Consider the following 12,572-nt stretch of genomic DNA (forward strand, 5'->3'; position numbering starts at 1 on the left):
AAGTTGTATTAGTCTGTTCTTGCATGGCTATAAAGAAATACCTGAGACTGGGTAATTTATAAGAGAAGAGACTGACTTGCGGTTCTGCAGGCTGTACAGGAAGCATGGTGCTGGCATCTGCTCAGTTTCTGGGGAGGCCTCAGGAAACTTACAGTCATAGCAGAAGGTGAAGGGGAAGCACACGCATCACATGGCCAGAGCAGGAGGAAGCCGGGGAGAAGTGCTCTACACTTAACCAGATCTCATGAAAACTCATGATCACAAGGATAGTATCAAGAGGATGGTGCTAAACTATTCATGAGAAACCATCCCCATGATCCAGTCACCTTCCACCAGGCCCCACCTCCAACACTGGGGATTATAATTCGTGAGATTTGGGCGGGGACGCAGATCCAAACCATATCAGAATTAGACAACAGCAGAGATTTCCCTGCACAGGCAGAAAGCTGTATGGAACTTCTTAAAGTGACAGCTCATCCCGACCGCCCAGAGAAACTCCTTTTGTCACTTAGTGATATGTGGCACCTTGGACTTACAGAGGATACCAGTAACGTTCATGTATTTCTAATACGCACTTTACAGCTGATACAGTTCACATGCTTTGAACTTCTACTATTGGAGAATATATAACATGAAGGAAAACTTCCTCTGAAGAGAGAATAACTTCGATGATGTATGCCTGATAAAGATAAAACAAAAAATTGTGGACCAATTTTACTTATGAATATCAATACAAAAGTCCCCAATAAGATATTAGGGATCAGAATTAAATACTACATTAAGAAAAGACATGACCAAATATGATTTATTATAGGTCACAAGGGTAGACCATGACTGGGTAACCTATTAATGCAATTCACTAAATTAATAGCTACAAGGAGAAAAAAGCATTTACATCCTTCCACAGAAGCTGAGAAGACCTGACAGAATTCAATGCTCATTTCTGATAAAAACATTGAATAAGATAAGAATTAATGGATACCTCTTTAACATACAAAAATATATATCTCTCCATTCTAGAGACAGTAACTTATTTAACTAGGAAAACTCCAGTAAGTCAGAAACACAGCAAGGATGCTGTGTTTCCACTGCTATTTAGCATTGTATTGGTGGTATTGGCCAATGCAATTAGACAAGAAAAAACCATTAGAAGCATAAGAATTAAAAATAGCATCATAAAGATATTAGCTCTCCCTGAGTTTACTTGTAATTTTAATGTGATTCCAATAAAAATACCAACAAGTTGTTTTCTGGAGCTATACAAATTGGTTCTGAAATTTATAAAAAATAAACATGCAAGAATAGCAAGGCAACTTCTGAACAAGTAGAGCAATGAAATGGGACTGGCCCTACTAGATAGACTATAAATCCTCTATAGTCCAATATCCTTCAAGGGTTCAGGCTTATGAATAAACAGGCCAATGGGAAAGAAGAGAAAAATCTAGAAGGAAACCCATGTGCATATGGAAATTTATGTGATACAGCTGGCAGCTCAGAGCACTGGGGAAAATAATGGACTTTTCAGTCAATGTTGTTAAGACAAATGGAAAGCTAATTAGAAAAAAAGTGAAAGCAAAAAGTGGGCCTATACTTCACACTGATCATGAGAACAGACAAATATATCAGCGATCTAAAAGTTAAAAGGAAAAAGAAGGAAACCTTGCGAGTGCTAGGGAAAAAAAAAATGAATGAATGCTGTAATGTCAATAGGGAAAGGCTTTCTAGTATAAGGAAAATTCCAGGCATAAAGAAGAAAAGATTGATACAGTCGAATATGTAAAAACACCCCCGTAGAATCTGTGCTGTACAGGGCACTGTGTAAGAAAGGTTGACAAGCCCAGTTTTTGCTGTGTGGGGGATTTAACTCTAAAAAAAATAACATCTTTCTAGAATTTAATCTCTAGGAGAACAGGGACCATTGGTTACCACTCTAACACCTGAGCCTAGAACATTGCCTGACATTTACTTAGTACCCAGTAAATATGTGCAGGGTACATCTGGTGTATGAAGCAAGTAGACCCTGTCACTTCTGAGTGTTCTGATTATCAAAAGTAGGACTGAATACTCCTGGGCAAGTCTGGGTTTATATTCATTATTGACTTTATAGTAGCAGATTTTCATTGATGGCCTTAATGGAATGCTTTCATATTTCAGTATACCTCTGGATCACCCAGGATTGTCTTAAAATAGGCTTTTCTGATTCCATAATCATACTAGCCCTTGAGATTTTCCAGCACCTAGATTTTCCATCCTAGTGAGATGCTGCTGGTCTGAGGACCACAGTTTGAATCAGAAAACTTTACGATAAATAAAGGCAGGGTTAATAAGAATAATCTTGTGTACAGTATTTGAGAAACCCTGAACTAAATTCCAGTGTGGTACCATGTAACTGTATGAATTAATGGAAAGTCCCAGAAATACTGTTTATTTTAGACATGAATTGAGCCTAGTTTTTTTGTAGCCTTGTTAACAGTTTGCCAGCATTTTCCAGGGCCTTGGGAAAAATTTCTTACTGACACATAAGCAGGAAGCTTGTAGTACATGTCAGACGGTCTGGAAAGGCAGGTGGGGACTTGACTTTGGAGTGTAGCCAGCAAGTACACACCCTGGAGAAAACTATGGCTGTAATCACGCCCTTCCCATTACAGGCCCAGTCGGGAAATATTCAAAGCACAGTGATGTTAGACAAACAGAAAGAGCTTGACAGTAAAGTCAGAAATGTGAAGGACAAGGTTATGGTGAGTATTGAGTAAACACATGCATTCATTCTGAAACTTTCTGTGGGGAAAAAAGGTTTCAATCGCTTGGGGTATAAACCTAGTAACTGAGTTCAGTCTTTTAAGTAGTTGGGAAGAAAAATTTTGCAGAAGCCTCAAGCTATAAGTAAACAAATTGGTAAAATCAATGACCAGATAGACTTCTTGAATGGCCTCTTAAAACTGCCAAACATTGAGTTTATCTTTTTCTTCCCTGAAAGATCATGCAGTAAAGGTTGACTTTTCCCAGTACCCAGTAAATGAGATGTTGCTGCTCTAAATGGGCCTTTATGTCCACATCTCTCAAATCACAGTGCCCCAGGATAAACATGGCCCATCTTTCCCAATCATCTGTTCTATCCTAAGACTTGGAAGAGGAGCAAAAATACATTTTATTGAAAGAAATTTGGATACATTTCTGATTAAGACATCCACAGTGATTTTAGGATAAAACTTCCAAGTCAATTTATGGAAGAAGAGGGCTGCTCTGGTGCCCTCCATGGCCTGCATTTATTCCTCTCCACTGTTAGGGCTGGTGTGGGGAGAGGTTGAGGAGTTCTTTCTCACACAAGCCTGTGTTTGTGGAAAAGGCCTTCCAGCTTAGGGGTTTGGTCCTCTGTTGGTCTCTGGGTAACACCAATATGGCCTTGACTATATGCTTCAGACAGCATCTTTCGAAACTCCACATTCTTTGGAGCAACTTTATCCTGTGGTCTCCTAGGGAAGCATTTCATTAAAGTAGACACCGAGTGAGCCCAGTCCAGAAATAGCCATGGAAACCCAGAGAAGAATATGTGGAAATGTGACCAAATCCCAAACAAATGAGGCTCATTTGTAGAATGCACATACAATTTATTGTCCAGGTGGAGATGCATTTGAGCTGCCAAGAGGGCACTGTTTGTAATTATAGCAAGTATGAAACCAGGTCTATCCCAGTAAAGCAGAGATGTATGGTCACTTTACTTATTTGGAAGGAATGAGGAAATTTTCTATGAGCTTTTTCCCCCACTGCTGTGGGCTTTACAATGGAGTTTTTAAATCATATCTCAGAGGTAGTCTCAAAATGATGAGGAAGAATCAAAATTTAGGTGCTGGAACCAGGTTAAGAACATACAAATCAGTTTGAGAATTATTGTATGTTTGCTTTTTTAAAAGTGTTATTACATACTTATTAATGAAATAGAAATTATTTCATGTGTATGATTAGAACTCTCCAAATCAGATCTCTTTTTGAGGGAGCTGGAATTGTTTTCACGTTTCTCTGGGTTTCATAGAAGCAATACTCTGTTGCCTAAAGTATTTGGAAGTTGCTGATCAGTAGAAAACATGTTTACATCTTTATTTGTAGTGTATAGAGCATGAAATCAAGAGCTTGGAAGATTTACAAGATGAATATGACTTCAAATGCAAAACCTTGCAGAACAGAGGTAAGGGTTCACAACTGAAGTGGTGCCCATTGGCTGTGATTTTTTTCTGTTCACACTAGATAACGAAGATGATTACTGCTTTCTATTTGCCGAGTATTTTATGACTCTGAATTCTTCCTTGATAATCCAGGCCAGGGTTTCTTAACATCCAATACTGTTGACATTCTGGGCTAGATCATTTGTTGTGGGGGCTGTCCTGGCATTGGAATGTTTAGCAGCATCCCTGACTTATACCCACCAGGTGCCAGTAGCACTACCCAGGAGCCCTCACTAGTGACAATCAAAACTGTCTCCAGAGATTGCCAAAAGTCCCCTAGGGGTCAATGACCCCTCCTTGATAACCACTGGTTATGTGTTACTCACCTTATTTATTGTGCCTAGCCCACTGACTGATATAGAGCGATAGATATGTGGAGTTCCCCTGCCCTAATATCTCAAGTTTCTTCAAACATGGCAGGTCCACATGTGTACACTGCAGATGAGCTCAGTATTTTTCTCATGTTTTAAAGCAGTTTTACTCTATTTTGTTACTGTTGATGTTTTTAATGAGAGTAGCAACAGAAAAGAACTCAAGAATGTGCATCGTGTGGAACATGTAAGGCACTGCCGTTGCTGTATTCATCATCTGGGGTATAGCATGGTTCATAGGCAGAGATTATCAGTATGATTTAGGTAAAAAGTATGAGAGACAGCAACTTCAGCTACCACTTCCTAATCATCTACTGCTCTTTGAAAGCTACAGATAACGCTTTGTATACATTTTTTACCTGAAGTTTTGAATTCTGTTATTTACATTTATTTAGGTAATTACCTGACAGTGTCTTTGGTGGCAGATACTACTATGTCCGATTTACATGGGTCACTGAAAACAAGTATTTTGTTTCAGTTTGCCTAGTTGTTATACTTAGGACTTTTCTTCATGTTTAATAAAGACTGAAGAAAGCCAAACTTTGACCTGTCACTGGGCAGCATTTGTGTCATCTTTATCCTGTATTTATATGAATCTTGGCTTTTGTTGGTTTTGTCTTCTTTATATAAATATATTTACTGGCTGTCTCTCAATTTATAGAACACGAGACCAATGGTGTGGCAAAGAGTGATCAGAAACAAGAACAGCTGTTACTCAAGAAGATGTATTTAATGCTTGACAATAAAAGAAAGGTAGTTATTTACTTTCCAGAATAGCATGCCGCTTTTGTTATAGACTGTAAATAATGGAATCAAAATTTAGAAGAGAAGAAAAATTATTTTTATAACCACCTGGCTTAGAGCCCCAGTTGAGAATGAAATGATATTTGCTTTTCTTTTAAAAAATATTTTAAAATTCAGTGATTAAAAATGAATTTATTTTAGTTTGTTTCTTCCACTGCCTTTAGGAAGTAGTTCACAAAATAATCGAGTTGTTGAATGTCACTGAACTTACCCAGAATGCCCTGATTAATGATGAACTAGTGGAGTGGAAGCGGAGACAGCAGAGCGCCTGTATTGGGGGGCCGCCCAATGCTTGCCTGGATCAGCTGCAGAACTGGTAAGATTCTCCAAAGCGGAAAACTGGCAGCTGACTGGCTAACCACATAAACTCATAAATGCACCTTTGAGCTGTGTTAGTTGAATGGACCCTGTTAAAACGTTGGTATAGAGTTTGACGTAGTCCAGCTTCTGCTTACCCTGGAAACACTCACTTGGAAAGCACAGCGTTATTCATGACTCTTGCCACGCTCGGCCATGTCTGCTTGGTTTGGATCACTCCTGTACCACGGGGTGTGTCGTTTGTACAAAACATCAGTGACATGGTCATTATAGAGCACATTTAACAAGTTGACTCCTAATGTTTCCTTTAAAACAAGATAGCTTGAGGCATTTTTCTAGGCTTACAGAATAGTTTGTTAGGAACCATTCATTCAGTCATCCATCCAGTAATACTTATTAAATGCCTACTGTATGCCAGGCACTGTAGGACCTGGGCACACAAGGATGAATGATTCTTGGCCCTTGCCAACAAGGACTTCTCAGTGTGGAAGGGGGATGTAGACATGGTAATAATTCCGTGCAGTAAAAGTTTCCAGGTGCTCTAGCAAAAGGCCATCAGAGTTCTGTGGAGGACAAAGGAAAGCATCTCCAGGGAAGGTTTCATAGAGGAAGTGGCCTTGTGCTGACTCAAAAGTGACTAGGGTTACTCCATGTAGATCAAGGGGAAGTGCTTTCCAGCACAGAGCACAGGATGTGCAAAGGCACACACGTGGGAGCCTGAAGGGACTGTATTGCGTGGCGTGAGAGTGGGGTGTCAGGGGAGACGGGAAGGAAAGTGGACCCGGCGGGAGATGCTGGAGCCTGATGGTGCAGGTTCTCAGCACCATGCTAGGAATGCGGGCTGTATGCAGCTGTCCTGCTGAGCCAAGGCAGGCTTTTTTCTTAAGCAGGAGATGTATTTCTCTGATCTTTGATTTAGACAGGGTGCTCTGGCCACATCCTGGAGGATAGGATAGAGACAGAAAGACCAGTTGGAATACTGTTAGCATATTAGTGTGGTCCAGGTGAGGGGCAACAGGAGCTGAACTTGGGATCACAGAATGAACATGAGGGAAGGTGGCCTGGGACAATTGCTAAGGGTCCAAGGACCAGAGATCTCACGAGGTTATTTTCTGTATTGCCAATTTTTTAAAAATCACAATTAATATTCAGCCATTTATTTTATTCTGTGAATTGCCTGTAGGTACCCCAGATTTCTTGTGGGTTAGAGCAGAGCTTCTGAGCCCAGTGCGCCCCATGTGCCTTGAGGGATACTGACACTCCTAAGCCCTTCAGGTGGCCAGGGAGGCCTTGGGGTGTCTAGAGCCCCCTAGTGGTCCTCTTAGACCACAGGAGCCTCTTGTAGGGACACACATGCCCTCTAGTTTTCCTACTGTGCTGTCTAAGGATTGTCATTTTCTCGGTGTGCAAGCAGAGTTGGGGACACTGGTTTAGCATCACCTCTGGAACTCAGCCAGCCATTAGCCTGCCTGCTCCTTTCCTGATGAAGGGCTGCTGTCCCAGGGCTTTGAACTGGAATCGAGTAAAATCAGAAAGTGAAGTAGATACTTTTCCCAGGGAGAAGACACTTTTAAAAGGTTTTCTTCTGTCATTACTGCAAGTGAATAAAACTGCATTTCCCCAGCCTGTGTTACTGTTAGCAGTGACTGTAAGGAAGGAAGACGAAGAGCAATCACTAGGTTTACTCACTGGCTTTCTATTTTTAGGGTCTAGACTGAGCATATTGCCTTCTCCTTTCAGTTGAGTAAAGCCAGAATCATCTTTCCTTCCTCTCTTCCTGTCCCCGGCCTTGCCTCCCCTCTCTGTGCCTCTTCCTGCCCCTCTGGTCCACATCTCTGACTGGTCCTGCCGAGACACTGCTTGCTGATGCCACTCTCCTCACAGAACCTGCAGTGGCTCCTCGTTGCCTCTTGCATCACCTGGAAGCATCTGCTTTGCTGTTTTCCCTGCCTCTGGCCTCCTCTTTGCCCTGCGCCAGTCACAGATCACCTAGAAGCCCTGCCCCGACCCATCTCTCCTTACATAGGCCTCAGTGGTGTGCAGAAGTTTTTGATCTAGGCTGTACTCAGTGCATGTTAGTTTTACTCCTCAAATAACAAAGCTTCTACTGCTGGCACAAGCCTTGTTCCCTTTGTTTTTCCTTAGAACGCAGAGCGTGGTATCCTAGGTGGCATTTTGTGTTGCATTAAATGGGAATTACTTGTTGATTAAATTAAATTAAATTACTTGTTGATTTCCATGTGATATGGTTTGGCTGTGTCCCCACCCAAATCTTACCTTGAATTGTAATAATCCCTATGTGTCAAGAGCAGGACCAGGTGGAGATAATGGAATCTTGGGGGTGGTTCCCCCAGTACTGTTCTCATGGTAGTAAGTCTCATAAGATCTGATGGTTTTATAAGTGGGTGTTTCCCTCCACAAGCTCTCTTGCCTGCCACCATGTAAGATGTGACTTTGCTCCTCATTTGCTTTCTGCCATGATTGTGGGGCCTCCCCAGCCATGTGGAACTATGTGTCAATTGAACCTCTTTCCTTTATAAATTCCCCAGTCTCGGGTATGTCTTTATTAGCAGCATGAGAGTGGACTAATATACCACGATTCCCTTTAATTCAGGCTGCTTCTGGACCGTTTCTCATAGAGACATCTGTGTCTTGTGTCTTCCCAGGTTCACCATAGTTGCAGAGAGTCTGCAGCAAGTTCGGCAGCAGCTTAAAAAGCTGGAGGAATTGGAACAGAAATACACGTACGAACATGACCCTATCACAAAAAACAAACAAGTGTTATGGGACCGTACCTTCAGTCTTTTCCAGCAGCTCATTCAGAGGTAACTCAAGGAACATTTATTTGTACCTTCTGTAATCAGTCTATACAGAGGAACATTTGACCGTAATTCAGATGATTTACAAGGGTTTAATAGGATATATACACACATATATGTATCATATGTACGTATATGTATATAACATATATGTAATATACGTATATGTATATATGTGTGTATATGTATATATAATATACATGTGTATATGTGTATGATATATGTGTATATATGTGTGTATGTGTATGTATGTATGTGTATATATGTGTATATATGTGTGTATATATATGTGTGTATATATATGTGTGTGTATGTGTATATATACACACACATATTTTGAGATGGATTCTCGCTCTGTCACCCAAGCTGGAGTGCAGTGGCATGATCTCAGCTCACTGCAACCTCCACCTCCTGGGTTCAAGCAATCCTCCTGCCTCAGCCTCCCAAATGCCTGGGACTACAGGCACATGCCACCCCACCTGGCTAATTTTTTTAGTAGAGACTGCGTTTTGCCATGTTGGCCAGGCTGGTCTCCAACTCCTGACCTCAGGTGATCCGCCAGCCTCGGCCTCCCAAAGTGCTAGGATTACAGGCGTGAGCCACTGTGCCTGGCCTAAAATTTTTTTTTTTTTTTTTTTTTTTTTTTGAGACGGAGTCTCGCTCTGTCGCCCGGGCTGGAGTGCAGTGGCCGGATCTCAGCTCACTGCAAGCTCCGCCTCCCGGGTTTACGCCATTCTCCTGCCTCAGCCTCCCGAGTAGCTGGGACTACAGACGCCCGCCACCTCGCCCGGCTAGCTTTTTGTATTTTTTAGTAGAGACGGGGTTTCACCTTGTTAGCCAGGATGGTCTCGATCTCCTGACCTCGTGATCCTCCCGTCTCGGCCTCCAAAGTGCTGGGATTACAGGCTTGAGCCACCGCGCCCGGCCCGAAAATTTTTTAATGACGATGACTCTTCCTGAATTATCTGGTTATGTCAATGGTTCTTCACTCTTGTGAGCACCTAGGCTGGAAGCTGTAGTAACCTTCCACTCCTCCTTCCCCTTTGGCCGAGTCTCTGCCATGACGCTAGCATGCCTCACCTCGTCCCCTCCCCTCCTCATGTCTCAGGCTCTCAAGTCCTCCTTTCTGGATTCTTCCTCAGCCTCCCCACCAGTCCTCCTTCCCAGTCGTTCCTCCCTCCCTGTGACCAATGCTGTCCCAGAGCAGACTTCTATTCTGGTTCCTCATCACCAGCTGATCCAAGTGAAGCCCCTCAACTGGACATTCACGGCCCCCCTTCTGCAGCCTGGACCTAGCTGACCACTCCACGCTTCACGTCCACACACACCCCTTTCTAGGCAAACTTGACCTCTTGCTGATTCCTATAGGGGCCATGCTGCACGCTTGCTTCTCTGTGGCTCTCCTGAGGATACTTCCTCTTCCTCAGAACCTTCTTTTCTTGTACCTGCTTTCAAAATTGTATCATCCCGAAAGCTTCACCTTGTATCTCGTCATTTAATCTTCCCAGATTTCCCAAACACGTGTTGTCTCCCTTCCTGGCCTCCAGTCACCCTTTGTTCCTCTCCTTCTCTGCCTTTTATTATATATAGTTGTTATGCATTTCTTTATATTTGTTGCATATCATAAGGTTCTGGAAGGCAGAGACATGCCTTTGTTACCCTTTTCCCCCAGCAGGACCTAGCGCAGTGCCTTGTGAACAGTAGGTGCTCTAGACACACTTAGTAGATAGATAAATGTCACTGAGTAGAAAAAAGGGTTCATATTGCAAGTTTTTTTTCTTTAATGCAAACTTGACATGATAAAAATATACTTGATTTTGGGTGGAAGCAATAGCTGAGTGGCAGTGGCTGCTGATTGTGTTCTAGGGGAGAGAGTAGGGGAAGACGTTTGCTTTCCCGGAACAGCCTATCTCATTCCTTTCCTTCAGTTACCCATAGCGCGGAGAGTCAGGGCGGCAGTTGTAGCAGCAAGGGTGGCTGTGGCAGTGGTGGCAGCTACAGTGACATGTCCAGCATGAATCCCAAATATGATTATTTATTCAAATTACTTCTGATTGGCGACTCTGGGGCTGGAAGGTCTTGCCTCCTTCGTAGGTTTGCAGATGATACATATACAGAAAGCTACATCAGCACAGTTGGTGTGGATTTCAAAATAAGAACTATAGAGTTAGATGGGAAAACAATTAAGCTTCAAATACGGAACACAGCAGAACAGGAAAGATTTCGAACAGTCATCTCCAGTTACTACAGAGGAGCCAGGGGCATCCTGGTTGTGTATGATATGACAGATCAAGAGTCCTTGAATAATATTAAACAGTGACTGCAGAAAATAGATCATTATCCCAGTGAAAACATCAACAGATTGTTGGTAGGGAACAAGTGTGATCTGACCACAAAGAAAGTAGTAGACTAGACAACAGCAAAGGAATTTGCTGATTCCCTTGGAATTCTGTTTTTGGAAACAAGTGCTAAGAATGCAGCAAGGGCGGGCGCGGTGGCTCATGCCTGTAATCCCAGCACTTTGGGAGGCTGAGGTGGGTGGATCACCTGAAGTCAGGAGTTCGAGAGCAGGCTGGCCAACATGATGAAACCCCGTCTCTTCTAAAAATACAAAAATTAGCTGAGCGTGGTGGCAGAGGCCTGTAATCCCAGCTACTCAGGAGGCTGAGGCAGGAGAATCGCTTGAACCTGGGTGGTGGAGGTTGCAGTGAGCCGAGATTGCGCCACTGCACTCCAATCTGGGAGACAGAGCAAGAATCTGTCTCAAAAAAAGAAAGAAGAGAAAATGCAATGAATGTAGAACAATCTTCCATGATGATGGCAGCTGAGATTAAAAAGCTAATGGGTCCTGGAATAACAGCTAGTCGTGCTGAGAAGCCCAGTGTTAAAATTCAGGGCACTCTGGTCAAGCATCAGCTGGAGGTTCCTGCTAAAATTTGCCTCCGTCCTTTTCTCACAGTAATGAATTTGCAATCTGAACCCAAGTGAAAAAACAGAATTGCCTGAATTATACTGTATGTAGCTGTACTACAACAGATTCTTACCATCTCCACAGAGGCCAGAGATTGTAAATGGTCATTACTGACTTCCTTTTATTCTCTTGACTCAAAACAGCTAACTTCATTTTCAGAACTGTTTTTAAACCTTTGTGTGCTGGTTTATAAAATAATGTATTTTCCTGATAGCAGACTGTTTTCTCGTGGTTGGTTAGACTATTTTGTTTTGATGTTTATATTGGTGTGTTTAGATGTCAGGTCTAGTCTTCTGAAGACGAAGTTCAGCTGTTTTGTATCAAACAGCACAAGCAGTGTCTGTCACTTTCCATGCGTAAAGTTTAGTGAGATGTTATGTGTAAGATCTGATTTGCTGGTTCTTCCTTGTGCAGTTATAAATGGAAAGATTACACTGTCTGATTAATAGCTTCTTCATACTCTGCATATAATTTGTGGCTGCAGAATATTGTAATTTGTTGCATACTGTGTAACAAAACAACTGAAGATATGTTTAATAAATATCGTACTTATTGGAAGTAATATTTTTAAAAAAATGTACTCCTGACTAACATGGTGAAACCCCATCTCTACTAAAAATACAAAAAAATAAAATTAGCTGGGCATGGTGGCAGGCACCTGTAGCCCCAGTTACTCAGGAGGCTGAGGCAGGAGAATGGTGTGAACCAGGGAGGCGGAGCTTGCAGTGATCACACCACTGAGCTCCAGCCTGGGCAACAGAGTGAGACTCCATCTAAAAAAAAAAAAAATTTGCTTGGTTCTCTATGGCTAATATTCAAACAAGAAGTCCTGTGTGTTGAGTTTTTTTAAATTTAAAAACATTACTTGTTCTTTGAGTGCACATTTTATTCTTAATTCTGACATGTAAATGAACATAATTAAATATGGGGTTTTTATTTTTTATTTTTATTTTTTGAGGCAGGGCCTCACTCTGTCATCCAGGCTGGAGTGCAGTGGTGTGATCATGGCTCACTTCAGCCTCCACCTGCTAGATTCAAGTGACCTTCCCACTTCAGCCCTCTAGTAGTT

At 42.2% G+C, this 12,572-nt stretch overlaps 2 protein-coding genes across 3 annotated transcripts in view; both read left to right on the plus strand.

Moving 5' to 3' along the window:
- The window catches only part of STAT1 (signal transducer and activator of transcription 1, 91kDa), a 44,697-nt gene that overhangs the window by 9,069 nt on the left and 23,056 nt on the right, over positions 1-12,572 (plus strand). For both annotated transcript variants that reach the window (XM_011936432.1, XM_011936431.1), the window contains 5 exons: positions 2,649-2,738; positions 4,105-4,183; positions 5,253-5,344; positions 5,560-5,711; positions 8,380-8,538. In XM_011936432.1, the coding sequence (XP_011791822.1) occupies positions 2,649-2,738; positions 4,105-4,183; positions 5,253-5,344; positions 5,560-5,711; positions 8,380-8,538 (572 nt within the window). The remainder of the gene's footprint in view (positions 1-2,648; positions 2,739-4,104; positions 4,184-5,252; positions 5,345-5,559; positions 5,712-8,379; positions 8,539-12,572) is intronic.
- LOC105507813 (ras-related protein Rab-1A-like) lies at positions 10,385-11,520 on the plus strand. Its single transcript, XM_011936502.1, has 3 exons — positions 10,385-10,738; positions 10,958-11,021; positions 11,333-11,520. Exons 1-3 carry the CDS (start codon positions 10,538-10,540, stop codon positions 11,518-11,520), a joined length of 453 nt encoding a protein of 150 aa, XP_011791892.1. The 5' UTR covers positions 10,385-10,537.

This window comes from Colobus angolensis, unplaced genomic scaffold (genome assembly GCF_000951035.1).
Source record: "Colobus angolensis palliatus isolate OR3802 unplaced genomic scaffold, Cang.pa_1.0 Scaffold153, whole genome shotgun sequence".
Lineage (NCBI taxonomy): Eukaryota > Metazoa > Chordata > Mammalia > Primates > Cercopithecidae > Colobus > Colobus angolensis.